Genomic DNA, 26,212 nt, shown 5'->3' on the forward strand with positions numbered 1-26,212 from the left:
ACCGACTCTGCCTACGTGGCACCTGCGCAAGCGTCCCGGACTGCATTGAAATACAGAAGTTCTGAAGGACGAAGGGGGAAGCTTTACATAATCTCGACGCCTTGCATTGGAGATCTCTTGGATGCCTGAGATGCGTATAGAAGAGAAGAGATTCCAGGTTTATAGTTGAGGAAATGGTCTGACCATGGAATATTGTTCTAGATTCCTACCTTTCTCACCTCTCTTAAAAGTGTAAGAAGTATAGAACAGTATAGATCACTATCCCAACCTCTACTTTCTGGGTCACAAGACTGGCCTTACAGACATATCTAATCATCATGAATACATTATTCCAGTTACTTCCGTTTAATCCACTGGATTTAGTTCAATTTAAAAGAAGCAACGATTCCTTCGAGCGAATGGACCGGCAGTCACACAGATGCTACGTCAGTCAAATGTTTGTCTTCTCCCTCTCGACTTCTTCATTCACTCCTTTCCAGTTCTTTCGTCTACCCAACGAAAGATTCCTAGACATCTCCCGTTCTTGTGGTGTGAGCCTACACTTTTGATGCACTCATTAATATTATCTCAAGCCGTCCCTAGACATAACCTTGAATTGACTTCCAGCGGCACGCATATCTACCGCGTTTATTAAATATGCGCCTTCACCTCTTCTCAGGCTTAATAGCTGTCTTTCTTTCCCCAGCACTTTCCCTCGAGCTTATCGAGTCCAGGGCACTCAACCTCTGCTCGGACAGCTTGAGCTTAACCGCCGCACACTTCAATGTCGTCTTTACGCCTCATAACCGGTCCATGGCCCTAAGTTTAGACGGCTCGTCGAAGATCGCGGGGCTCGTATCTGCAGACCTTATTCTGACAGTATATGGGTATACTGCTCTGCGGAAGACATTGGATCCATGTGAAATGAACCTCGATGGCCTGTGTCCGGTTAAACCAGGACCACTTCCGATGATGAGAACCAATATCAAGATCTCAGATGATGTGGTTGCGCAAATCCCTCGTAAGCACCAAGCATTCCCTAACAGAAGAGAGAAGATACAGCCTAACAGATGCGCTCGCAATACCCAGGGATTGCATATACCGTCCCCGATCTCGACGCCTCAGTCCGAGTGTATATCAACTCCACAGAAACCAGCCAGCCCATCACCTGTATCGAGGCGGCTCTCTCCAATGGGAAATCGGTCTATCAGTCAGGAGTAGGATGGACAACGGCCATTATTTCGGGGCTAGGTCTGGCTGCTTCTGCCATCACTTCTAGTCTGGGGCACTCCAAGACCGCCACGCACATTACGGCCAACGTCGTCTCCCTCTTCGGCTTCATGCAATCTCAGGCAATGTTCGGGATGGCCTCCGTCCATATGCCGCCAATTGTGCAGTCCTGGACCCAGAACTTCCAGTGGAGCATGGGAATTATTCACATTGGTTTCCTGGAAAGGCTGTGCACTTGGTACCAGCGTTCGACAGGGGGAACTCCGTCAACGATCCTGTCCAACCTAACCGTCACCTCGGTGCATGTGATGAGAAAGCGATCATCTGAGGCTCTCGAGCGTGCATCAGAGCTACTGAAAAGGGTTGGACAGAAACCAGTCAGCAATGGTGGCGCCATTGTTGCCCGTGGAATCCAGCGAGTAGGATTTAGAGCTGGGATTGAAGTGAGCAATATATTTCTGACCGGCTTGATCTTCTTTATCATCTTTGTCGCTATCATGATGCTTTTAGTGGCGGTTTTCAAGGCGGTTTGCGATATCCGTGCTCGATCCGAGGGGCGACATACTCTCAAGGACTTGCGAGATAGATGGAACCTGGTGGCGAAGGGCATCATGTTTCGGTTGATTCTGATTGGATTTCCCCAGATGCTGATCCTTTGCCTGTGGGAGTTTACCCAGCATGACTCTGCAGCTGAAATCCTCCTTGCCGTGATGGTGCTCCTGGGAATGAGCTTGACCGTAGGCTTTGCAGCTTATAGAGTCATCGCTCTGGCAAGGCAGTCGTTGGCCTCCCACCAAAACCCGGCATATCTTCTCTACTCCAACGCCTCATTTCTGAACCGATGGGGGTTTCTATACGTGCACTATAAGGCCACGGCATACTACTTTATTGTCCCTTCACTGGCCTATACGATCCTCCGCGCAAGCTTCATCGGGCTGAGCCAGGAGGCGCCCGTGGTCCAGACAGTGGCTCTGCTTATTGTTCAGACCTCCATGCTGATCGCAGTCAGTATCTGTCGGCCCTGGATGAACAAGAAGACCAACATTTACAATATCTCGATTACCGCCCTCAATTTTGTCAACACCATTTTCCTCCTCTTTTTCGCCGACGTGTTCAACCAGCCCGGCCTTGTGACCGGGGTGATGGGAGTCGTTTTCTTCGTGTTTAACACGGCGTTTGTCTTGATTCTTTTGATCTTGATCTTGATTGATTCTCTCTATGCAATCCTGTCGAAGAATCCCGATACTCGGTACCAACCAATGCAGGACGACCGGGACTCTTTTGTTCGATCGCAGAGTCAGCTGGTGACGGCCGAGCTCAGTGCGCTTGGCGCCACGGCTCGCGGTGATGTTGCGGGTTCATTATCCAAACCGAGTCAGCCCTTCTGCGAGGAACCGCTAGTCTCTAATGGGAAGACAAACAGTCGAAGCCGCCTCCATGGGGAAGAATCGAGTGGAGACGTCACGCTGCATGAACGACGCTCCCTTACACCGGTGGATCTTTCCGTGGTGTTTCCCCAGGATCAGCATTGATGACAATATGGGGTACGACGTGCTCCTTACTCTGTACTTGTCCATTAATTATCGGAATTGCATGGGTTCTTCCCTAGTAGAAGGGTTGTTGATAGGCGGTTTAATCTACCTTTCTTATTCATAATGCAGTATTGTATAAATACCAGGTAGTACGGAGTACCTTGTCTACGCTTTGACAGCACCCAGCCATCTTTGGAGACAGGACAAATCTCTCAAGAAGATGCGGTACTTTTGTAGTCTTGCTGCCCAAGAGATTCTCTCTCGATCCCTAGCAACCACCGAGCAAGGAGAGGAAGTTAGTTAGGCATCTTTAGGTTCCTACACAGCAGTTTCCAGAGTTGGTCCGGCCAATCTTCTGATGAGGGCTCTCAGTCGTCACTGATTGGACTACGGGTGTGACGAGTCGTACTGGGGATGTCGTTTGTTGTGTACCTTTAGTATTTTGTACGGAGTACACAGATCCTGCCTCTGTCGCTCGGCGTTCATTAGTGAGACGACTGGTCGGCAGATCGACAATCCATTAGTCATGGTATTTAGTGGTGGCATGTCTATTATTCCCTAGTCTGGATAGATGGGTATGTAGGCTACCGAAGACAGCGTGATCAATGGAATGGAATGGTAAGGAATGAGGGAGCAAATGGACAATGCAGTTGAACTTTAAATTTACCCCGCATTTCTCTGAGTACATACAATACAAGTCAACTTATATCTAGAATAATAATAATGCAAAGCACAGAGTACATACAGTAATTAAAGCATACTATAGACATAGCATGAATGGATAGTGTCTGGGGTAAATGTCACTGTAGCAATCTAAAGAACTTCCCAGAATGGAAACAATAGTAATAAACCCCATCCCTGCCCGTGCATCACACCATCGGATTCGCTTTCGATAGGTCCGTTCTCGGGTTACTTTCCTTGGGCACGAGGCCAAGTAGTATCGTTGTATTACAGTACGAAGTACCCTTGATATATCTTACCATACAGTCTAGATAGCAATAACAACTATATATATCCAAGCTTAGAGTTCATCCAAGTAGGTACCACGCAAGGAGATAGTTTAACACCGCCACAGGACCGAAATTCTGTGCTTGCGGGCTATAAGTGTAGCAAACCGTGCTTCATCAGTCTCCAAGTGAATTCCTTGATTCTTGCGAGTGTTAGATGGAACGCTGGATATTATGGCTCCACCGAACAATGGACGGGAGTACCCTCCCGGGTCCACTTGTCATCCATGGGTCTATCCAGATGTCTGATATCTACTGTTTAGATCAGACGCACAGTAGTAGCATTCTATCGGCTATATTATTGCGTAGAGATTATAAAGGCATTTATATTGCTTGTCTGACCATTAACATGGCTAGTTTTGGGTAGGACCTACGAAGCGCTTTATAATCTTGTCTAGTCTCTAACTCTAGTCCGTATTTTTATCTAGATCTCTACTTATCAATATGAGTATAACCTCTAGCTTATCCCATAAAAGAGATACAGAGCATTAGTTCCTGACATGGCTCAGAAGTTGAGGCCAGGAATGTTTGAAGTTGAGTAACCGGATTTCCCCGCTTGGTAAGCCGTGTTCATCTGACACCAACATTCTCTCGATCGCTTAGTAGACCTTTTCACCCCAGACATGATCATCAAGCTTAATCTTGGACTCGAACCAGCCGAAAAAATAAAGACAAAAAAAAAAAAGAAAAAGAAAAAGAAAAAGAAAAATGGAACTAACTTTCCACCAAGCCTCCTGTCTGGTGAGACGGAGTGCTTTGCTCTCCATTCCAACCGGTTTCGAGGTCAGGATGAGGTCCAAGCACTCGGAGATATTGGGCCAATGAGGGGTATGGAAGACTACGAGGATTTTTGATACAATACGGAGTACTTGGTACGGTTGAGAAACCAAGGAAGGAAGGATAAAACATGGAATAAAAGATAAAGGGATACGAGGGTTTAATACTATAATCAATCAGAATATACTCCGTAATAAAAATGAATGTCCGTGCTGAACGATCTGGCCCACTTCCCCAGATTGTCATCAGTATGAGTGATTTTTTTCCTCTTCCTACCTGTCAGGACATGACTGGGATGTTCGATCTTGGGTATGCGAATTCTTCGAACCAGTCACTAAGTAGGAGACTAAGAGGATAAATGTAGGGAGCTCCTATCCATTCCCATCATTTCCTCCATGAGAAAGTGGGCTGCGGTGTCACTGCTCGATGGACCAGTGGTACTCCGTAGCGTGGGGAGGGAGTGGGTGGCGTCCAGCTGAGTGGGAGCCGTGTCATCCTTGGTGGATATGCAAGTCATCACTTTGAGATGGATTTTCCATTCGTATTTTTAAATTTTAGGATTTGGTTTTCCTCCGGCTTCAGTAACTAATGACCATTCGGGTGATTAATGCTCGAGGGACCTACCGATTTGGGCAGCTACCCTGGTCGTCCCTACCAGTCTAGATGCGATGGACTTGGAGGTAATTTAGTAATGACGGTACGGAAAGTCAATACCTGCTTGGTAACACCCAACTGAGAAAAGGATCATCCGCCTCGTCATCTGCTGATCTGATGTTCTTGTACTTGTACTTACTTGTACCTCTTGTCTGTACTTGTACTTGCATGTGTATCCATTAAAGTTCTCAGGTGCAGGAAACCAAATCTAAATCAACCAAAATCCTCCCAAAACGGACGCCATGATGCTCCTCAATTAGTCGCCTTCATTCCGGTCGAGTCGAGTGACTTCCGGTCCAGTCGATCAAAAGGTTTGCCTCGTCCCAATTCATTTCTCCATGGCTGGATTTAATACGATGTTGATGAAGAGGAAATCTCTTCTTAAGCCCTCTTTGTCGCCATCTTTTCTGCAAACCTGACTGTACCAAAACCTGTTAATTTTTTATTTTATTTTATATATAATTTATTAACAAACTAGGTACTCCGTAAGGTTGCTGGCTCCCCACTCAGGGACATTTGTACTTCGTCTCTATTCCCCTCCCCTCCCTCCCCTCTCCCTCCTCTCTCTCTGTGTGTCTCTCTCTCTCTTTCGGCTTGAATTAATTAACTCCTCCCAATCCTCCCGTCGTTGCCCCTCTTTTTTTTCTCATCATTTTCCTCATCCTTTTTGATCCTCCTGACCTTTCGGCGGCTGTCTCTCATCCGTCGTTTTTACTTTTTCTTTTTTTTAAGAAAACTCTCTTATTCTCCCCTCTCTCATCTCTCGAGAGAGGTCCATATGGTAAATGTTGTCCATGCAGAATAGCTCCGCCTTGGTTCATCCTTCTTCCTCCAATCTCAACGACCTTCGTCATCGCCAACATGTCATCCCCTCCAGCTCCACCCATTCCGAAAGTATCTCGGAAATCTCCGCTTTCACCGATTACTCGTTGATGGACGACTCCTCCGTCTCCCATCGTGCCAGTATTAGTACCGATGACATCTCGACCGAATCGCTCGAATCTTGGGATGGGGATGGCCTCGCCGACAGTTCACCCACCGCAGAGGTCGAGGTCAAGATCCACGATGTCGCTCATCCGCTCGGCGTCGCCTCGACAAAAACCTTCCAGTTCAGCTTGGCCACAGCCCAGGATTCGCCCCTGTCGATGGGCGAGGTGACGCCCAAGGTCGAGGAGGTCGAGGAGGTCGACGACCTGCAGAGCATCAAACCTTTGGGAGTGGAGCCTCCGATGGTCAATGCAGACTCAACCCATCTGGATTCCACGGCTACTCCCGTCACCGTTCCGCGGAAACGTGGACGACCGCGCAAACACCCCCTGCCCATCCCCGGAGGACAGGTCAAAATCACCAAAGGTCGCTCCAAGACCGGTTGCATCACCTGTCGACGACGGAAGAAGAAATGTGACGAGACCAAGCCATCGTAATGCCCTCCTAGTCTCCGAACCGTGCCGCGGTCGCTGAGATTAACTGTTTTATCCAGGTGTTTGAACTGCCAGAAGAATGCCGTTGTGTGTGAAGGATATCCTCCGAAAGAGATTTGGAAAAGTGGGAAGCAGAAAATGGAAGATGGTATTTTTATCTTTGCTTTATTTGGTCTTTATTCTAAGATTGTCCAGCCGCCCGGTCCCAATGCATGATCACTCGCACCCTCCCCTTCTTGATCGACGGAATCGAAAGCGATATCGACCGACGGTTTCTGGATCATTTTGTATACGGCTTTAGTCGCGTGTTGACGCTCATCAACGACGACTCCAACCCTTTCAAAGAGATCCTCCTTCCCATGGCGACGCAACATCGTGGTTTAATGCATTCGCTCATGTGCCTGTCGGGGTCCCATTTGTCCGGCATGAACCCGGAGCCCAAGGTCATCGAGCGCAAATATCACCACTTCCACCGGGCGATCCGAGACCTGAAGAATAACATCAAGGCCTCGTCACAGGGTTCAGAGGAGCCGGAGCTACTGGTGGAGGACCCCATTATCGCGTCGACGATTGCGCTGAGCCTCAACACGATCTGCGAGGGGGAGACGAACGGCGAGTACCGGCCTCACATGGATGCCGCACGGTATCTACTGGTGACACAGAAGCCGCGGAACGAGAAATTCCGGCAGTTCATTGTGGAGTTCTTCCAGTACCACGATGTGTCCAACTCGATCACATCACTGGACCGACGGCCAGCGCATCTCAACGGTGAGCTGCGGTTGCCGGATTTTGTGCCGCACGCGCAGGCGGGGATGTTCCTGGGAGTGTTTGACGGACTGTTCAACTACATCTCGGAGGTGACGCGGCTGCGAGACAGGATCCGAAAGCGACACAACGAAGGGCACGAGCCGGCAGTGGACTACCAGATCCTGAGCGAGGCGGTGTCGATCGACTCGGCGATCCGGGCGTGGGAGACGTCGCACGCGGCCAACACGCCGAACTGGGCGCTGGCACAGCTGTACCGGCAGTCGACGTGGGTGTATCTGTACAGGACAATCCGGCCGTCGCGGCCGAGCGAGAAGATCGCGCAGGTGGTGGATGACGGGCTGGCGTATCTGGACCAGCTGCCGCAAGATGCGGGGGCATACAGCATCGTGCTGATGCCGCTATTCCTGCTGGGATGTTCAGCGTTTGAGACGCGACAGCGGGAGCGCATCCAGGGTGGGTTTGAGTCGTTGAAAGCGTACTCGAATCTGCGGAATATCGAACCGGCGCTTACGGTGGTGGAGAAGGTGTGGGAGGTGATGGATCAGAAGATGGAGGAGAGTTGGGATTGGGAGAAGATTATCCAGTCGATGAACATGGACTTTTTGATTACATAGTGTATAATATGTAAAGTACTTCTTGCTCTATCATTCGATAACCATATCATTCGGTAACCATATCATATACTATATACCATATCCATCCATCTACCATGTACTCCGGAGTCCTAAGACAGGTATAAAAAACCCAACAATCAAAATCCAATCAACGAAAGAAAGAAAGAAAAAAAAAGACAGAGGGAGAAAGAAAATCTACGCCCCAATCTTCAAAGTAAAAGAAGTATCAATAGGACACCCATGAGTCGCATGATCATCCGTCGGCTGCAGGTACACCTGCGCACACTGCGAATCGCCCGCAGCACAACTAACAGTAGGGCAATCGACATCAACGTAACTCGGCTGCACGGAGAAGCCATGCTTGGTAAACTCCGACCCCGAACCCAGGTCGATATTACTCATGTCCCAGAAAATCTTGTCTCCGGACTGGGTATACTCGAACTGCAGCACATCGGACTGATCGGGCGACGTGGAGAGTTTGATGGAGATGCCGCCGCCGTTGCTGTTGGATTGCCAGTTCTCCGTGTAGGACCCACCGCCCGCAGAGAGGGTGTGCATGTTACTGACTCTATCAGAAACAGACCACGCGTAGACGGTGGAGTCCATGTTGTTGAGAATGTTGACACCTCCAGAGGCGCCGCCGCCAGGGGTGGTGGTAGGGGCGGACGAGTTGGAGTCACGCCGAGAGATCACCGAGTTGTTGTAGGGGAGGGCCGTGGAGACGGTGGCGGCCGCGAGGAAGACAGGAAGGAAGAACATTTTTGTATATATAAGGATTGTATATATAATGATTGTATATGTAAGGATTGTTAAGACTGTATAAGAAGTAGATAGTCAACAACGAATGAGTCAACTAAATGATAGTAGTCAGACAAGGAATGATCTGACTCAAGTCCGTTCAACAGACAGATAAACAAGGAATGAAGATAGAGAGAGAATGAAGATAGAATGAAAGTATGATTGAAGGAAAGAAAGAACAGAGGAGTTCAGAGGTTTATATCTTCCCTCGGCTGTTCCTGACGCCACCAGGGACAAAACTTTAATCGATCCACTGGTTCTAGAGCTCGTGTCAACAGCCCGATCTGGATACTTGGATTACCTCATATTTATTTAATCTATCTCTGTTACTACTTCTAGTAATCCATCTACTACTCTGCTACTGCTCTTCTACTTTTTACTAGTATGGGTGCATGCCATGTCAACTACAGTCCCTAGACTAGACTTATACTGGGCTAAAAAGTAGACTAAAATCAAGATCTAGAAGGTAGAACGCGTAAATATCATCACCCAATCAAATCCATATAATGGCGCCATAAACCCTGCACAAACCTAGACAAACGTGCAAATCTACATGTCGAATTCCCCAAACGGGAAATCCACGCACATGCAAAGTCAAAGTCAAAGTCAAGTCCAACTAACTCTGCGTGGAAATAAAAACCCTTTGTCAATCTTGGCATTTCTAGCCGGTCGCTATCCGGTCTGTGGCAATATCCGCCCTCTTTGTCGTGTCCCTAGTTCTCCACTGGATCCATGGGTCCAAAGAGGAGTCTCAAACACAGTCTAACAAACGGGATGAACAATTTTCAGGCGGACCCACTTTTCCGACAAAAATTCTGCTATTCATTGTTTTCCCATTGGTTCTCTTCATCGGCAGCTTATCCCTTGGATCCACTCTATTCATTCTCTATTCCACATCCATTGACATTCATGTATCCATCATGGATTGGAGTCCTCGAGACTATATCCATTCATATCCATTTCCATCATTTACATCATCTCCACCATTCATGCTACGAGTCTCCAAGACATAGAGGATCCACAAGAAGAAAGAAAAAAGAAGAAAGGAAAAAAAAAATTTTTACCAATATGGGGCCCGTAATCCAGTCAAACTCAACTCTGTCCCCTCCCGCTTACGATGTCCCGCGAGTTCCAGATTGATCTGTCGGTGCACATGCACTAACCAGTCCACGTAGCTCTGTGCCTCGTTATTCCGGTCCTCCAACAGTAACCGCGCAAACTCATACTCGGCCCCGTCCAGTCCCTGCCGCGCCAGCTGGACCGTCGTTGCTTTCGACCCCCGCACCGTCGCCAGGTACTGGATCAGGTTGCGCACTTGCGCGTTCAGATGCGTCTCCAGCACCGGCAGTGTCGACGTCTGTGGGTTCAGCCCCGCCAGCGTCGTCTGTCCTTCCCCAAACAGATCCTCTAGCAGATTCGGCGACACATGTGCGTGCAGCCAAAGCAGGCACCCTTGGCCATGATCCACCAGGTACGCGCCCCCTTCCTCGATCTTCGAGTAGCTGGCTCGCAGTGTCGGCGGTACCTGCAGTTGCCCCTGCGCGTTAGGGAATCCGTCTTCCGGCTGGAGGTTGTGGATCGGGATGATGCGTGGGTACAGATAGAGCGCCAGCTCCGTGCATCCCATCGACCGCAACAGTCGCATGTCGTGAATGCGTCGGTCCGATGCTTCTTGGCCGCCTGGTTGGGTCAGTTTAGATCGATACTCAGTGGCCATCGCATTTACCTTTGAGCGCCCGTGATTTTAGCAAACTCAGCATGTACATGGAAAATTCCTTCAGGTTCTCCGGCAGAACCAGCTGTCCCGGCGGATGTGACCCCGAGAAGATTCGTCGATAACCGCTGAAGATGTCTACCGTCTTCTCCGTCACGCTGGCCCGGATCTCCGACAGAGGTTTTTCCACCGTTTTAGATGCGGCTATTCAGTCAGCATGGAAAATTAAAAAAAATAAAATAAAATAAAATGAAAAAAAATAAAATCAAAAAGAAGAGAGAGACAGGGAAATAGGACGTACCCTCCTTGGCCATCAGGCTCACCACCGCATCCTGGTCCACAAACTTCATCGTCTCCAACCCCCCCTCATTCACGGCTGCCACCGTGTTGATGCAGCGTACACGCCGTTGTCCCGTGGCCGACGTGTACAGCAGCGCCGCCTGGAAGTGCGCGTCCAGCGCGCGGTCCAGCTTGCCGTCGTAGCTGAACAGCACGCCGATCGCCTTGTCGGCATCGATGGCACCCATCTCCAGATCCGCCCCCAGCGCATGTTGCACGAAGTTGCCGTGGTAGCCCGCCACCTGTAGCCCGTTGGAGCAGCGCACTTTCATCAGCGCCTGGTATCCCGTCTCGCGTGTGACCGCATGCGCCAGCTCCAGCGCCAATTTGCGCAGGTCGCGCGGCGCGTGGAAGTTGGGGTAGAAGAACGTCTCGCCGCCGGTGATTTCGGCGATGTGACCTGTATATTTAGCACGTATTATATAGATAGAGAGCGAGAGAGACCTACCGATGGTCGCCACGTCCACGTAGGTACCGCCCGGCGCCGCCACGAACATATCCACACCGATGCCCGCCTCAGCCAACTGTCCAGCTGCCGTGCGCCAGGCGGTATGATCGGTGGTGAACAATTTGCGTTCGGCCTCCGTGCCGTGTACCTTGGGGTCGTCGCGCATGACCAAACCACCGGGTCCGCCCGTGGGGAGACCGGACACGGCGGCGATGACCTTGCCGCCGGTGGCCTGGAGCGCTGAGCGGGCAGCGTTCAGCGCGGGCAGCAGCGCCAGTTCGGGGATCTTGAAGGGCGCAAAGATGCTGGGGATTTGCTGGAGTAATGAGGTGATGATTTCCCTAGTTCTGTTAGTCTTCCTCGGCGTTCTTCCCTCCGTTCTCTAGATTCCGTACCGGGATTCATAAGGATCGACAAAGAGCCCCTCGCTCAAGGGCACGAACGGTTCGTCGCGATCGGTCATGACCATCATCTGGGCGCTGTCGAGTTGCGCCTGTTTCGTCAGCATTGCGTGCATAGAGGCAGCAGGAACGAGAACCTACACTGAGGTTGTAAAAGTGCACATCACGGTCCACAGTGACAATGCCAACCTTGGCGCCTTCGGGAATGCGTCGCTCGTCGGACGAGGCGTGATCGCCGTACAACGCCTCGAGGATGCCCTGACACACGCCGCGGAGGAAGCCGCGCTGGACGGACTCCTGGCTGGTATCGACGACGAACAGCCACTGTATACCGACGGGCTCCTTGTTCCAGTACTCCTTGGGCACAACGAACTCGACGGTGCCCATCATCAGCTCGGGACGCTGCAGACGGTCGACACGTGCACCAGAGGGATCGAGGGGGGCGAAATACTCCGGGGGCACGTCGTTGGGGAAGGTACACATGTTACAGACGAACTTGTTGCCGCCAGATCGGAAGGACATGAAGGGATTGATATACGTGCGACAACGCCGACACCGCGGTGGACCGACGTCGCCAAAATCCAGTACGGGCACGGGCTGCTCGCCGGGGTCCTGGCGCGCCAACGGCTGCAAGATCATACCCAGAGGCAGACCGGTGGAGGCGAGGAAGTCGGCGGTCGTGGGGATGTTGTTCAGGGTGAGACGTGCGTACTTGGGCGAGGCATTGCCCTGATCGTGCGCGACGAAGGGGATGGCGGCGGGGGGGGGAAGATGGCGTTCCATGGTGGGATACACATGGTTCAGGTAGTATTGAGCAGGCAGGTCGCGCGATCGAGGGACACTGGGTATCTGTTCCGGATCAATCTTGCCCTGAGTTGGCACGGCGGCGGAGGTGGAGGAGAGGGGGGGATTCGTCGGAGGAGGATGAGCGGGAGAGGCAGCAAATTGCGGTGTCTGATTTAAGCCCGTGTTGAGGAATTGGGTTGAGGTATGGTCGAGAGGTGCCAGAGGAGCACTCTGGGAGGGAACGGCAGTGGCGATGTCATGGTGAGCATGGCGATGCTTCTTCTTGGACCGAGGAGGGTCGTTCACGATGCCTAAACCTCCGAATTGAGAGGAGAGAGCGGGGAGGTCTTGGGGATTGGGATCCATTTCATGATAGACCAGAAGAAAGAAGACAATAAAGAAAAAACAACAACAACAACAAGAAAGAACTAGGTCAAGAGAAGAGAATAAGAGATCAAATCTAGAGATCTACAGAGTAGAGGAAAACAAACGCAACGTAGACCATCGGAGGAATGTTGTTCCGGCCGTATCGTCTATAGATCTGCGTATATTCTCGATATTTACTCTATATTCTTGTCTCTATATTCTATGTCATATTATTGTATATTCTCTATAATATATGTCGATTCTTATCGGATTGTGACATAGTATTGCTGGATTAATGTAGATTGAATATCTCTAGTTTCTCTACTTTGGCTGTCTTATATAGTCTATAATATGCAAGAATACATACAATTACATACTTGTTTCTTTATCTTACGGTCATTACATACAATTATTACATGCATTTTGTTTATATGTCCTGACTCATCATGATCCTGAGGCAAGGATCTCTATCTCACTATATATTCACCGCCATCTATGTCCATATCTAGATCTATAGATAATTATCTATAAATGATATAGAATGACATTCAAACAGGTCTCTATCCTCTATGATGATCAAGATGAATCATATATTGACTTAGTAAAGGAACTCCGCCGCGAATTCTCAGCCTGGTCCACCATCTCCTATGCGATCTCCATCCTCGGTATCCTGGGCTCGGTCCCTGCTACTCTAGGCGCTCCTCTGGCTGCTGGAGGGCCTGCCACCGCCGTCTGGTGCTGGGCTCTGGGTTCCCTCATGGCTCTTGCTATCGGCAGCTCCGTGGCTGAGTTGGTCTCTGCCTATCCCACGGCGGGGGGCATGTACTTTGTCGCCAAGTACGTCGTGCCGCCGCCTCAGGTGCCTTTATTTGCCTGGATGCAGGGCTGGAGTAATCTGCTGGGTCAGACGGCCGGCGTGGCCAGTGTGACCTATACCGTCAGTCAGATGGTGTTGGCGGGTGTCAGTATGAACTATTCTTATTCTCCGTAAGCTATCCATCTATATCTATAGATATAGATCTAGAGGTCATTGATCTATGATCTATGATCTATGATTGATATATATTGATAGAACCCCCGTCCATACCGTCGTCCTCGCCATATTCCTGCTGATCCTCCTGGGTCTCGTCTGCTCGCGGTCCACCAAAACCCTCCATCGCATTGTCTTCTGGTTTGCCCCAATTAACAGTACGGGTCTCTCCTAATCTTATGCCCAACGCTCTATGTGTGTCGTGCTAATCAGTCAGTTCTGGCTTCCCTCGTCATCTGTCTTGTCCTCCTGCGCTCTCCGAATCAGCAGCCCTTTACCTGGGTCTTCACCCACTTCACCGATGGTTCAGGCTACGGATCAAAGCTATTCTCCTTCCTGTTGGGCTTCATCTCCGTGGCCTGGACCATGACGGACTACGACGGGACCACTCAGTATCCCATCCATCCCTAATAGATCATGTCGAACAAAATCTAATAATAAAAATATAGTATGTCTGAAGAAACCCACGACGCCGCCACTCTTGGTCCGCGCGCCATCCAAACCGCCGTGATCATCTCCGGATTTCTGGGCTGGATCCTCACGGTGTGTCTGTGTCGTCATCTGACTGATTTCGACGCCATCATGAATTCCTCCACCGGACTCCCCGCCGCCCAGATCTTCCTGAACGTCGCCGGTCCCTCCGTCGGTTCTCTCATGTGGGCTATGGCGATCCTGGTGCAGTCCTTCACGGCTTGTTCTGCCATGTTGGCCGATACTCGTATGGTTTATGCCTTTGCAAGGGACGAGGCCTTGCCGTTTTCCGAGTACCCTCCTCCATCATACCTAGATTTGAGATAAAAACAAACACTAATATGTTATATTATATGTAGGATATTGTCTGAGATCAACACCCAAACACTGACCCCCGTGAATTCAGTCATCTTCGTCGTCATCTTCAGTATCCTCCTGACTACCATCGCCCTGGCCTCGACCAAGACTGCCACTACCATCTTCAGCATCACCGCCCCGGCTCTGGATCTCTCTTACGTCGCTGTGATTCTGGCCCATCGGCTCTATCGTCATCGTGTCCCGTTCGTCGCTGGCCCTTTTACCCTGGGGAAATGGACCCCGGTCGTCAATTGGGTGTCGGTCTTCTGGGTGCTGTTTATCAGTACCGTGTTGTTTTTTCCGCCTTCAGTGCCGGTTACCTGGGAGAATATGTATGTCTTGTTTATCTGTCTACTTATATATGGCTGTATAATAATAATGTGGTAGGAACTATGGCTTTGGGGTTGGGTCGGGAATCGCCCTTTTCGCTTGGCTGTGGTGGCGTGTTGATGCCAATGGGTATGTCTATTGATTATTTTATTGTTTGGAATATCTTGCTAACGGCCTAGGAAATATACCGGTCCTCGCACCGCTGACTTTCAGTCCATTCCTCAGTCCGATTATGACCCTCTTGAATGATCCTATCATATCCATATCCATATCCGTACATTTAGATCCATCTATAGATCTATAGACATACAGCATCCATAAATCCAGTTTGTTAACTCCCCACCACAGCCAGTCCCTCGTAGATCTTCCGTTTCACCGCTAGAAAACTCCCTCCTCGCGACGGCTGCACTGCCGCTTCCATCTCGATCTTCCCCGTCCCAGACTTGCGCACCGCTACCATCCCATCGATCAGCAGCGTGCCCTCGCCCCGGAACTCTGCCTTGTGTCCTGCCCCCTGCATGATCTTGCGGAGGTCCGCCAGCCGGAGGTCCCCGACGTGCAGTGGTCGTGTCATGGACCGCGTCCCTGCCGCCATGTTGGCTGGAAGTACGTCTAGCAGCGGATGCTGCATCGTCGTCGCGTCGTCGACGACCTTCGTCGCTTCCTCCGCCTCCGCCATAAGCTTCGGCTTCTTCGCAGGTGTGGCTCCCTCCTCCTCATTCTCCTCTGCATCCTTCGTGCGCAGCCCCCGTAACTGCCCCGTTAGCGTCACCACACCGAGACTGCGAACGTGTTGCCATTTCAACCGCCGCACCAGTGGGTGGCTGAGTTGAACCATCCACGCGTTGGTGTCCACACTGGCATCGATCGTCTCACCATTGCTTGGCGTGTAGATCACCGCTGAGTCTTCCGTTATTGACCCTTCCTTGCCCGTGAGCAGTTTCCGGCATTCCGTCGCCAGTGCCGTCGTCTCCTCCTTCATCCCGCCCACCAGGATCAACTTCCGCGGCTGGATGAGCGGGATCAGCATCTCCAGGCTGCGCTTGTCATGCACTCCCGTGAAATCCACAAACCCAATTCGTGCCTGTACTGTAAGTGTCGCTTTCTCGTAGACCGCCTTTGCCGGCCCTTCGAAGCCGGCCTCGCCCTCCGTGCCGCCTGCATCGGCATCGCCGTCGTCGTCTCCCTCGTTATCGTCACCCTCGCTCTCCGTCATGCGCCTCCCATCGCCCGCATTGAGCCCTCCCGTTCGTGGCGTGCCATCCGCTTCCCCCGCGGTCGCCCGTTTGGCGCCTCCGCCGGGCCCCGTCTCGTCCCATCGCCGCTTCTGACCCAGCTTGGTCTGGGATTCGGACCGCCGCAGTTGCATGTCGGCCTCCTCGCGCTCCTCCGCGCGCAGGTATTCCTCCGGTCGAATAAATTCACCATACTCGTCACCCTTCTTCCGCGGGGCCACGTAGGGGAACATCCGCTCGCGCCCCTTTTTGCCGCGAACGTCGTAGTCGTACACATTCTTCCGTCGCAGGAGGATATTGATCCCCAGATCCTCGTCGCTCAGGCCCAGCTTGTTGCGATTCGCATGCGCCAGCGACGTGGAGAAATTCAACACTCGTCCCTGCTGTTCCTCCTCCGAGTCCTCCGACGTGGAGCTGGACCGATCATCCAGCGCGTCCGCGCCATTGTCCAGCGTCTCTTGGCCCCGCGCCTGCGAGGTATCCTGCAGTTGTCGTTTTGTCGCGAGATATTGCTGGTAGAGCAGCTGCTCCCCCGGGTCAAGTGGCGCCCGCTGCACGTCTGTCCAGGAGAGCTCCCGGCCTCCGCTGTGCACCTGCTCGATCGTCTCGCCATCCGAGGTCTTCTCCAAGGCCACCCCGTCTTTCCGCTCTTCATACCATTCCCAGATCATGCTCCCCAGAGTCTTGCGCCGAGGCTCCTCACGATCTGTGGACAACCGTTCTCTATGAAGCGGCTCCGTGAGCAGCAGCAAGTTGTTCGGGCCCTCGGCCACCAGACGAAGCGAGTCCTTCGCGAAGCCCCAGTCAAGCGATGTATCCGAAGCCAGCACCACCTTCGGTGTGGGGTCTTGCAGGATCTTCTCCAGTCGTTTCTTTCGCTCCACAATCTTCAGATATTTGAACGTAAAAGGACCGGTTCTCTTCTCTTCTCCCTTCCCACTACCCGTCCCGCCTGACCGCGGGCCATCGCCGGTAGATCGGGACTGGCCCGTTGTCGCGTCGACCCCCTCGGCCGCTTCAAACTCGCGCACAATGTTTTCGTCCATCCACTCCAGCATGCTCCGTGCCAGCCTCATCGTCGTGTTGGCCTTTCGGCCAGCCAGATACAGTCCCGCGCCCTGTAGTGCGCTGCTCTGGTCCGGCTCATGGCCATCGCGCCACGCATGTTCCAACGCATAGGCCAGTTCCAGCACACGGGCACTGGTGTCGGAGGGAATCAGCACCGTGCCCCCTTTGGCGAGGGTACTTCGGATCATATCGAGTAGGAGGTCATCACGCTTCTTGCGGCCTCCAGGCAAAGCGAACGTATCGCCGCCCCTCGTGCTGCAGACCAACGCGGTGGGTTTGCGCAACTGTTCGATCACCTCTGTCCCACTGGCCCCGGACCCCCCAAACCATGCGGCACCGGCCACGACGCTCTCACGCGCCTGGTTCCAATCGACCGCATACACAATCGACTCCATGCCATGCTGGATATGCCAGATGGTGCCCCCCACCGTATGTCCAGCGTTGTAGGCAGTCATCGTGAGGCCGTTCAGCGGTGGAGAGAAGGGCGACGGGAGCGGCTCATGTGGTTGCGAGTACTTCAGCGGATGAACAAAGGAAAAATACCTGGCAATCTCCTCCGCCGTTGGAGGCTGCAGGAGAATTCGCCCCGCCTGACTGGCACCGAGGCCTCCTTCGCTTTCCGCGACTGATGCGGCGGAGGTGGAAGCGCCGGGCTCCGAGACCGACGCTTTGGGCAAAAAGGTCGCCGCTAGTGGCGACGATGCATACAGATCCTGGAGAAGCGTGCGGCCAAGGGCAATGACCGGACTGGTGGCGTAGACGGGAATCTGGGTGAAAAGGGGGAACGTCTTGCAGCAATGCGCAAAGGCACCAATGTGTGCGGGGGTCGCATGTGTTAGAAGAATCAGGGATAGAGTAGGTACATGTCTACGAAGTGATATGATTAGACTATCTGCTCCATGAATCAACCAAGACATCCAAAGAAACCAACTCACTTTTCCAACTCCTGTAGATCCAGCGGATCATACGTATCACCCCAACCCACGTCCACGAGGATCTTGATTCCACCATCAAGCTCTAAGATCGATTGTGAAGCTTTCGATGACGAAGACTGAGCGCCAAGCAAGGGAGTGAATGTAAACATCTTCGCGACGCTCGTCGTTCGGCGCAGAGGACGTTTGTCTTGGGAAACTCAACGGTGGAGCACTTTCGAGGGAGTCATCGATCTGCACTAGTAGATTAGACAAATAAAGGCTGGGGGCCTTCAGTTACTGTGGCATGATGAATTGCGTAGCAAGGAAAGCGTTGGTGATGATAGTTAGCGAGGGTGACGATGCTGAATCCTGGCAAGAGGAACAAAGAACTGGTGTTTGCCGTGTTTGCACAGTTATCCGATCCGTCGACAGACTGCTACTAACAGTACTCATCTACGTACGAGGACGATGCAACAACAAGTGATATTCTAGTAGATACGTCAATGTGGATGCGTTATGCTATGCAGCCATGGTCCGAACGTCGAGGAAGAAAAGGCACCGTATCAATTGGATCCCACTACTTTGTCTGCCTCCATGTATACTAGCGTCTTGATGAACGTGCTAGTGGACTCAAAGAAGGTTCCTCAGACTGCGAAGGCGTGTCCTAAAGCCATCATTCACCCAGCCCGAGTTGAGAGGTGTGAAGTCGATTCACGCACGGGAATATCACCTACCTTTTGACCCGGCCCGAAGTTAGCAAAACCCGGTGCAATCTGATTCTCAGCCCTTTTCGACCGGGTATTGTATTTGTGAGTGGAAGGTGAACATTCTCGATCCGTGCTGTCCCGCCCGCGTTTTTGGGGTACTAATTGCAGTACAGGAAGAGGGCGTACCGATACATTATCCTGGACGTTGAAACCATGTTTTATGTGCTCTTCTGGAGTCTTCACCAGTATCTGTCAGTTTTCCCCCGGTCCAGAATCTGAAATGCCGTTTGCATTGTGGTATAGCGAAGCGCTTTGCTTGTGTGAAGGGGCCCCTGACCTTATCGATGGCTGTAGATATTATTGCCCACTCAAGACGACTCGGACTATTGGTCTCCCGCTGAGTTAAGTTGTTCACTGTTGGCCTTTCCGTTAGCTTGCAAATTCCCAACCACGAATGCTTAGTTCGGCAAATGATTCTACTATTCTAAGCGCGCTACTAGGGAGGTTAGATTTGCTATGTACCATTTTGAGGGAAAGAAATCACTTCACCCTCCTCTGCTACTTCGAGACGGGCTTTACCCTTCCAGTTTGATGCGGCATGAGAGGATTTACCTTCCCCTTCTGGTACGGCAGTACGGGGTTTGCCTTTCTCGTTTGATACGGCAACACGGGATCTAGCCTCCTCCTCTGCTGCTACGGCAACAAGGTACCTCTGTTCTGCGGCACGAGAGATTTCACCCTCCTCTAATATGATAGGACGGGGTGTAAACTTCTTGTTTGATGCGGCATGAGAGGATTCACCCTTCTCCTTTGATGGGAATTGGCCTGACATCTGACTTCCTGAACATTGGAAAAGAAAGTTAGCTCACCGAGCATCCATGCGTGAGGAATGTTATATGTAAGGGGGAAGGGTTAAGAATGTGGCCTGTGGCTACGTGAGGTGCACCTACCTTCGGCTTTATCCTCTGGCCGGATACTACGAGGCGGTAATCCGATGTTCTTGGAAAGAATAAGATAAATGAGCGACACGAAGCAGACAGTAGTAATTTATATCACTGGATGATCTTAAAGACGTAGAGAAAAAGACATAGAAACATACTCAGTATCAAGAGAGTCACGACAAACGAGATCCATTTGTACTCACCGACTGGCGTTGGCGTACCATCCGCACCTTCCTCCAGGGTAGACCGGAGAGAAGTCTCCTGTTGGCAAGGGCCATGGTCGCTGCTGCTCGAAGAACGGATTTTGGAGGACCTCGGATGCCTACGATCAGGGGATGACTCGACTGGCAAGGATGCCTGCGATACTTTAATTGAAATTAACCTCGGTCAGCGGCATGAAGGAATTGGCAAGGCAATCTATGTACCTAGGCGCTGTGCCAACGATGGGTGCTCGTAGCCCGGAAACCTGAACGGTATCCTGTCAAGAGCAGCTGGTCGATCCAGGAAACAGGGCGAGTATAATGCAGGTGGAAGAGGTGGTATAGGGTCTTGGAGCCTGGAGTAAGCTCCTTCGTAATCCTCCCGAATGGACCGTCTCACATAGTGCCGAAAAATTGGGTCGGTGAGTGCATTTTCAAGGTGCCAATATGCGTAGCTGTATAACCAGGAGCTCCCTGACGTCAGAGGGGGGACATGGGGTTCAGCATCAAGCACCCATTCGAGACCCTCTGGGTCTGAGTCTTGGAAGGCAGCAGATGAGGATTTCCGTTCCACTAGCCAACGGGGATACGGCGACTTGCGCCCAAAGAAGATCTTCAAGTATGATTTTCCCCCAGCATGGGCCGTAGCGGGAAGCTGTCCCATTCTGGCGTCCCCTTTGCAAGTGTCCTTAGGGCTGTAGGTCTCTAACTGAATTGCAGCTTCCGCCTGTGGTGAGAGCGTGGGAAGACGTGAAGAGCTTGGAGAAACAGGGACATTTCGAAGAGATTGCGGATGGCTGCCCCGGTTCTTTTTGGTATGCTGCTGCAATGAAGCCCCCGCGTTGGTCAAGATGCGAGTATGTTTAGGTTTAGGTTTATTTGGAGACTTTGAAGTTCTAGATTGAACATTTTTAGATGGACTCGACTCAGCTTGGGGCTTTGGCTGATTATCCAACACCTCAACATGTTCAGCTTCGGGATTATCTGGATCTGAGGGTTTCAGGCTCTTCTTTTTAGAGGCTGACTTTTGTTTCTTCGCAGGACGCTTCTGCATAGTTGACAGACCGTTTTGTATTTATAAACTGAGAACTATACTCAGTGGACTGACAGATCCTGGTACTGAAAGTTTCGGACAAAATGATTTGGGGCGCCAGAGAGCAGGTATTACTGCAAGAAAAGAACCGGCAGGGGATGTGTGTTATAAATCAAGTTACTAGGAAGGCAGTATATCACCATCGATCAGAACCATCCTCGGCCATATATAGACCTTCTTTCAAAGAGAATTATAAAGAAACGTACCTTTGTTCCCCCGCTTTTTTATCTCTTTTTACGATGGAGTCCCCGAAGTAACACCAACTATCAGTCCGAAGGGGGCTAAAAAAAAAAGAAAAGAAAAGAAAACCGCAAAGGTGCTAGGTCGAGTGATCCAAATGGGTACAGTATGGCACTTGGACTTCGTTGTTGGTTACTCTTTGTCCAATATACGAGGGAAGAATATGGAACTAGCTTCAGCAAAGAACGGCTTCTAAGGGCAAATAAGCATCAGCATTAGCACCATTTTCAACAAGGATACCATGAGGAGTACATTAGGACACACTGAAACCTGAAAGAGTGATACTACTTAGAAAACGTGTTCTAAAAACAAGCAGAAATTATAAAGAAAATCAAGCACAGAATGCCGTGTCCAGGATGTCCTCGAATCCGAATTCCCTCCCCCAGTCTGTCAAAAGAACTTTTCTTTTCTTTTCTTTTTTTTTTTTTTTTTTTTTTTTTTTGGCACACAGAGAGAGAGACAGATCGAAATAGGCTTAGGTTCTCTCCTTGTTACCAGCGATTTGGTTCGAATCGACTCCCTCCTCCTACCTTCTATGAGAAGCGCAGCTAGGAAGATCGACAAAGAAAGTAAAAAGTACATTCCCTGCAGGGACCTTCACAGCCTATGCTGCAGATTCCAGGGAGTGATGCCCAAGTGTTCAGGAAGGAAACGCTTTCTGCAAGGCTGGAATGTGAAAAGTTGGGGAAGCCTCCGAGTTTTTCCCGGGCAGTCAGGAGGATGGCGAGCCCCAGGCCAAACCTAGAACACATGCGATGTGCCTTGAGAAAGACAGAGGGAGAGACGTCTTAGGAATAAGCGTTATGGTGATAACAGATGTCATTTTCAACGATATAATTTACTGCGGAATAGAATCACCATTGAATCGTTCTGGTCATGCATGATTATGTCACGCGACCCTAGGCCAGCCTATAGAGACGGTTTGCTTTACATTCCAGAGCTTGGTCTGTGAGATAAGATTTCCAGAGAGCTTCTGACGATCCCAGGACAAGCCTGTTTGCTCCCTAATAGGTAGCTGCTATGCACGAGTGGATACTACCTATCCATCTCAAAGGAGAAAGGACACGGAATGTGATTCCAGCATAGAAACGTAATGGATACAGGTATATTCGATTCTAAGTCCAATTAAAGTCATCGCAACCCGCGCTAGTGATTAGCTATGAAAATGCTGGTATGATCGCCCTTTTAGGTAAAATATACTGAACATTTTGGCAAAATAGAACGTAAAATTACCCAACACAGCGAGAAGAATGATGGTTGCTTCACTCATGCTCATTGCCAGTATCTTGGCTCGTCAAAGACATGATAGCGGTGACCGCGGACTCCTTGGCCGCGGAATAGCGCAGGGAATTGTAGACCTTGAGGTACCATTTCCTCCGGAATCCGCATCTCGTTCTCTGGTTCGGGCTCCCCAATCGCAAACTTACCAACCTATTAAACGAGAATAGTGAGCTACATGGTCTTGAAAAAGAAAAGGAAACAAAAAGGTCCATAGGGCTTACCTGGATCTCCGTGTCCGTGATAGAATCTCGGCTGACGCGAGCATAGCCAGTTCTCTTCAGTTTCTTATACAGAATGTACTCACACCACCGATCCCAGTCTGTAGGGTCAATATCCTTCATACCGCTGAGATCACTGACGTATGTGTTGTAGTTGCCCTCCAGCGGTTTGGTAACCAAGTAGCTGAGCAAAATCAGCGGACGAGGGGACGCGCCCATCAACTTCGACAGGTACTCTGTCTGAAGGCGACGATCTTCAGGATCTTCCTCTTGCCCTGAGTGGAAAACCACGACATCAACCAGTTCACCGTACATGTCCAGAGTGGCGTGAATGGCAGGGGCAAGTTCGCCGACAGGTGACGGCAGGAGGTGATGGGTAGAGTTGACAATCGGGAACCTGGAAAGGAGGGCGGCACCCCAAGTATGCTTATTAGGGCCAGGTCCAAAGTCTGCATACATGCCCATCTCCTCGGCCAGAACTTGGGTGATATCGCGATTGCCCATGATGATTCGCTGATTGTCAGACTCAAGTAGACCAATCACGTCCAGTTCGAGTTCCTCGATGACCTGGCGCATGCGCTGCTCAGAAGACCACATGTCGTTGTCAAGGCCAAAGTGGACTGTCCAGATACCGACAGTTGCAATTTTGTCCTCCTTGTGATAGGGGACGTAATCATTTGTGGGGAAGCGGAGGTATGCAACGGCTACGGAAAACAGCTGCAACGCCGCAAGGACATAGATGTAGTACGACCGCTGTCTCCGTCCACCTGGACTAATTGTTTTGCTCTGTCGGTTTGAGGAGTTCGTCACAGCAGCCGAAAAGACACCTGCACCAATGGACAGCATGGTGGTGATCATAACCCAGTCAGTATGCTCACGGACGAGAGGTCCACCAGGAACAAAGGCGTAGGCGACAACCCATACGTGGAAGAGAACCAGGAACATGAACAAGATTCCGCCAACTCCGAATGTTGAGAGTGGAGAATGACGCACGGCAGAAGAAAGCAAAACTGGGGTTACTGCCAAAGTGTAGAAAGCGAGGATAAGGCCGCCATAGAATCCGGTCCAGTTACTGTAACAAGTCAGTAGAGTGGCGCCGAGGGAACCAATTCCAAATGCAGTCCAGCTTCCAAGTAGAGCAGGGCAGTAGAGGCCAAAGATAAGACCGGCGCCCATTGCGAAGATCGTAAGTGCTCCGTGAGGCACTGCGATAGGCCCTCGCACAGGGTACCCCTCCCAAACCCAGGAAATCATGGTGCTCGAATCAGACAGAAGGGAATGCATTAGGAAGGTCAAGGCACCAATGCCCAAACCAGCCATCACTGGAGAGCCTTTCTTAGTGCTCGGAGGCAAATAATCGCCTCCGCTAGTCGGTCCTCTCCTGTGTACCCTCAGAACAGCAAGGATCGCAAGGAGCAAGCCTAGCTTATTCCATCCACCATTTCCAGCATGCATGGTTGGCCAAATCGGGTTGTTAGTTTTGCAAGCAAACTTGGCAATGCTCGATAAGATTAATCCCATAGCCCATGCGGTGATACGAGACTCTAGTCTGGCGTTGTTCCCCCGGTCCGAATACAGCATAGCAGTCCATGTGAGTCCGCCACAGCAGACAGCAAAGCCTGTTACGAAAAGTCGGTTGGCAGGGGTTTGCACTTTATAGGCAAGAAGTCCAGAAAGCGACAGGAAATGGAAATATATAGGTTTCTTGGCGACTGCGGTTCTCAGGCCAGGAATCGCGAAAAGAAGCGGCGCGGCATAGCATACAATGGCGGCTTCGTAGCCGGAAATGCCCATGTGCCAAAGAGGAAAGTCTACATTTATTAGAGTTCATCCTCATGGGCAACGACTAATAACACTTACACCAGACAAGGAGCCCAAGAGCCGTCCAGTTGGACCAGAAGACAAACTACGTTTTGTCAGTAATTGAGTTTGCAGAAAGGGCCATAACTGATTTACCCCGTTGTAGACATCTGCTGCTGCATCGATGACTTCGGCCCAGAAAAAACCTCGCCAAACGTGTTTCCAACAGGCTTGCCCTTCCTGGCTACGGGTTAACTGGCATAATCATGATATCTCTGGAGAGCAGATTATACACACTCTTTCTCAAGGATGGAGTCCGCGGTGGTCTTCAACTGCCTGAAGAATAAAACTTTAGAGCCCATCTTTCAAGTAACAACAATTGGTCTCTGGCGACTGTACATTTCCTTCTTTTTTGTTTTTTTACTTCGGAAGCCACTGTACATACCCTCTGCTGATTCCTTTAACGTCCCTCACCACAATTTCAAAGGTATCAAAGTCCAACGCAGTAACCGCATCGAAACCCACGTCGAACAGAATCAGGGACCACTCGAAAAATGCGTATTTGGTGTACGCTGCATGGAAAGATGGTCAGCATTTAATCTCGAACTTATTGGCCACATTAACACCATCCTTACCCCCGGGAACCTTATGGACTTTGTGCTGGATGAAGTAGTAGATCAATGGCACCAAAGTACCGAAAAACAAGCTCGCCAGAACCTTTCGGTACTTGAGGGCCCGTCGATTGTTGGGACTCAAAGCCAGGCAGCCGAGTGTCCACGGTAGCGTCGCAACCAGGTAAGAGATCATGAAGATGTCATGCCAATCATGATCATCTGTGGATGTCACATAGGTCCAACCACCACAAGTAAAGGTCCGGAACAGTCCAACACCAGCAACTATCTTGGGAAGCGAAGAGTTTGGGCGCGAGGTCAGGAGGTACCAAAGGAACACGAGGGCGAATCGAGGACCCGAGGTGATGGCGATAAAGACTTGGAAGAAAGATCGTTCGGGATAGCGATCACCAATCGTGGCCGAAACAGAAGGGAACCATTCATCCGGATAGCCGTAGTGTTCGTTCTGCACGATCTTCCGGAAATGTAGGGCCATTCCTACGATCAGGGCGCTGAAAAATGCCGTGTACGCTACGGCAGTATGAGCCCAGGACACCCATTTTCCGTTCACCTGCTATCTATTCAGCAAAAAGAGACGGCCTCGAATAATCTGGCCAGCAATAATCAGCACTAACCGCTACAACGGCGTCCCCATCTTTATACCTGGGTGCCATGGCAGCACGGGAGACGCAGGGGCCAGTCTTAAACTAATGGGGGAAGAAAAGAAATAAAAGACAAAAAAATACAAGAACAAGAAGGCAAAAGAGTGTCGAGAAAAGAGAATTGAAAAAGAGAGAGGAAAGAGGGAATAACTCAACAAAAGAGAAATGTGGAAAGCCCCTGAAGTGTAGGCCTTTTTAAGGCAACGTAAGATGCAACTAA

General features: G+C 50.8%; 9 protein-coding genes across 9 annotated transcripts; 4 read left to right on the forward strand and 5 right to left on the reverse strand.

Moving 5' to 3' along the window:
- Positions 1–636: 636 nt before the first annotated feature.
- ATNIH1004_007496 (transient receptor potential ion channel family protein) lies at positions 637–2,741 on the forward strand (the record flags this gene model as incomplete). Its single annotated transcript, XM_033572119.1, has 2 exons — positions 637–1,000; positions 1,069–2,741. The coding sequence occupies 2 exons, from the start codon at positions 637–639 to the stop codon at positions 2,739–2,741; spliced, it is 2,037 nt and encodes a 678-aa protein (XP_033425434.1).
- Positions 2,742–5,973: 3,232 nt separating this feature from the next.
- Positions 5,974–6,603, forward strand: ATNIH1004_007497 (Zn(II)2Cys6 transcription factor domain-containing protein; the record flags this gene model as incomplete). Its single annotated transcript, XM_033572120.1, has 1 exon — positions 5,974–6,603. The coding sequence occupies one exon, from the start codon at positions 5,974–5,976 to the stop codon at positions 6,601–6,603; it is 630 nt and encodes a 209-aa protein (XP_033425435.1).
- A 209-nt stretch (positions 6,604–6,812) lies between these two features.
- Positions 6,813–7,982, forward strand: ATNIH1004_007498 (fungal specific transcription factor domain-containing protein; the record flags this gene model as incomplete). The annotated part of the gene is made up of 1 exon (XM_033572121.1): positions 6,813–7,982. One exon carries the CDS (start codon positions 6,813–6,815, stop codon positions 7,980–7,982), a length of 1,170 nt encoding a protein of 389 aa, XP_033425436.1.
- Positions 7,983–8,177: 195 nt separating this feature from the next.
- Positions 8,178–8,741, reverse strand: ATNIH1004_007499 (putative extracellular thaumatin domain protein; the record flags this gene model as incomplete). The annotated part of the gene is made up of 1 exon (XM_033572122.1): positions 8,178–8,741. One exon carries the CDS (start codon positions 8,739–8,741, stop codon positions 8,178–8,180), a length of 564 nt encoding a protein of 187 aa, XP_033425437.1.
- A 1,099-nt stretch (positions 8,742–9,840) lies between these two features.
- On the reverse strand, positions 9,841–12,834 carry SFB3 (Sec23/Sec24 family protein; the record flags this gene model as incomplete). Its single annotated transcript, XM_033572123.1, has 6 exons — positions 9,841–10,460; positions 10,507–10,698; positions 10,796–11,233; positions 11,282–11,622; positions 11,677–11,774; positions 11,824–12,834. The coding sequence occupies 6 exons, from the start codon at positions 12,832–12,834 to the stop codon at positions 9,841–9,843; spliced, it is 2,700 nt and encodes an 899-aa protein (XP_033425438.1).
- A 541-nt stretch (positions 12,835–13,375) lies between these two features.
- On the forward strand, positions 13,376–15,271 carry ATNIH1004_007501 (amino acid permease; the record flags this gene model as incomplete). The annotated part of the gene is made up of 7 exons (XM_033572124.1): positions 13,376–13,821; positions 13,907–14,022; positions 14,082–14,256; positions 14,314–14,628; positions 14,695–15,024; positions 15,080–15,151; positions 15,202–15,271. 7 exons carry the CDS (start codon positions 13,376–13,378, stop codon positions 15,269–15,271), a joined length of 1,524 nt encoding a protein of 507 aa, XP_033425439.1.
- An 82-nt stretch (positions 15,272–15,353) lies between these two features.
- Positions 15,354–18,409, reverse strand: ATNIH1004_007502 (cleavage polyadenylation factor subunit CFT2; the record flags this gene model as incomplete). The annotated part of the gene is made up of 2 exons (XM_033572125.1): positions 15,354–18,192; positions 18,261–18,409. 2 exons carry the CDS (start codon positions 18,407–18,409, stop codon positions 15,354–15,356), a joined length of 2,988 nt encoding a protein of 995 aa, XP_033425440.1.
- A 1,051-nt stretch (positions 18,410–19,460) lies between these two features.
- Positions 19,461–21,141, reverse strand: ATNIH1004_007503 (uncharacterized protein; the record flags this gene model as incomplete). Its single annotated transcript, XM_033572126.1, has 3 exons — positions 19,461–19,786; positions 20,091–20,252; positions 20,313–21,141. The coding sequence occupies 3 exons, from the start codon at positions 21,139–21,141 to the stop codon at positions 19,461–19,463; spliced, it is 1,317 nt and encodes a 438-aa protein (XP_033425441.1).
- A 1,551-nt stretch (positions 21,142–22,692) lies between these two features.
- On the reverse strand, positions 22,693–26,004 carry ATNIH1004_007504 (putative integral plasma membrane protein; the record flags this gene model as incomplete). The annotated part of the gene is made up of 8 exons (XM_033572127.1): positions 22,693–22,851; positions 22,923–24,730; positions 24,780–24,825; positions 24,876–24,963; positions 25,017–25,055; positions 25,165–25,291; positions 25,355–25,904; positions 25,966–26,004. The coding sequence occupies 8 exons, from the start codon at positions 26,002–26,004 to the stop codon at positions 22,693–22,695; spliced, it is 2,856 nt and encodes a 951-aa protein (XP_033425442.1).
- Between the last annotated feature and the right edge of the window lie 208 nt (positions 26,005–26,212).

The sequence above is a fragment of the Aspergillus tanneri genome (genome assembly GCF_003426965.1).
Source record: "Aspergillus tanneri strain NIH1004 chromosome Unknown AapTan_7_pilon_pilon_pilon, whole genome shotgun sequence".
Classification (NCBI taxonomy): Eukaryota; Fungi; Ascomycota; class Eurotiomycetes; order Eurotiales; family Aspergillaceae; genus Aspergillus; species Aspergillus tanneri.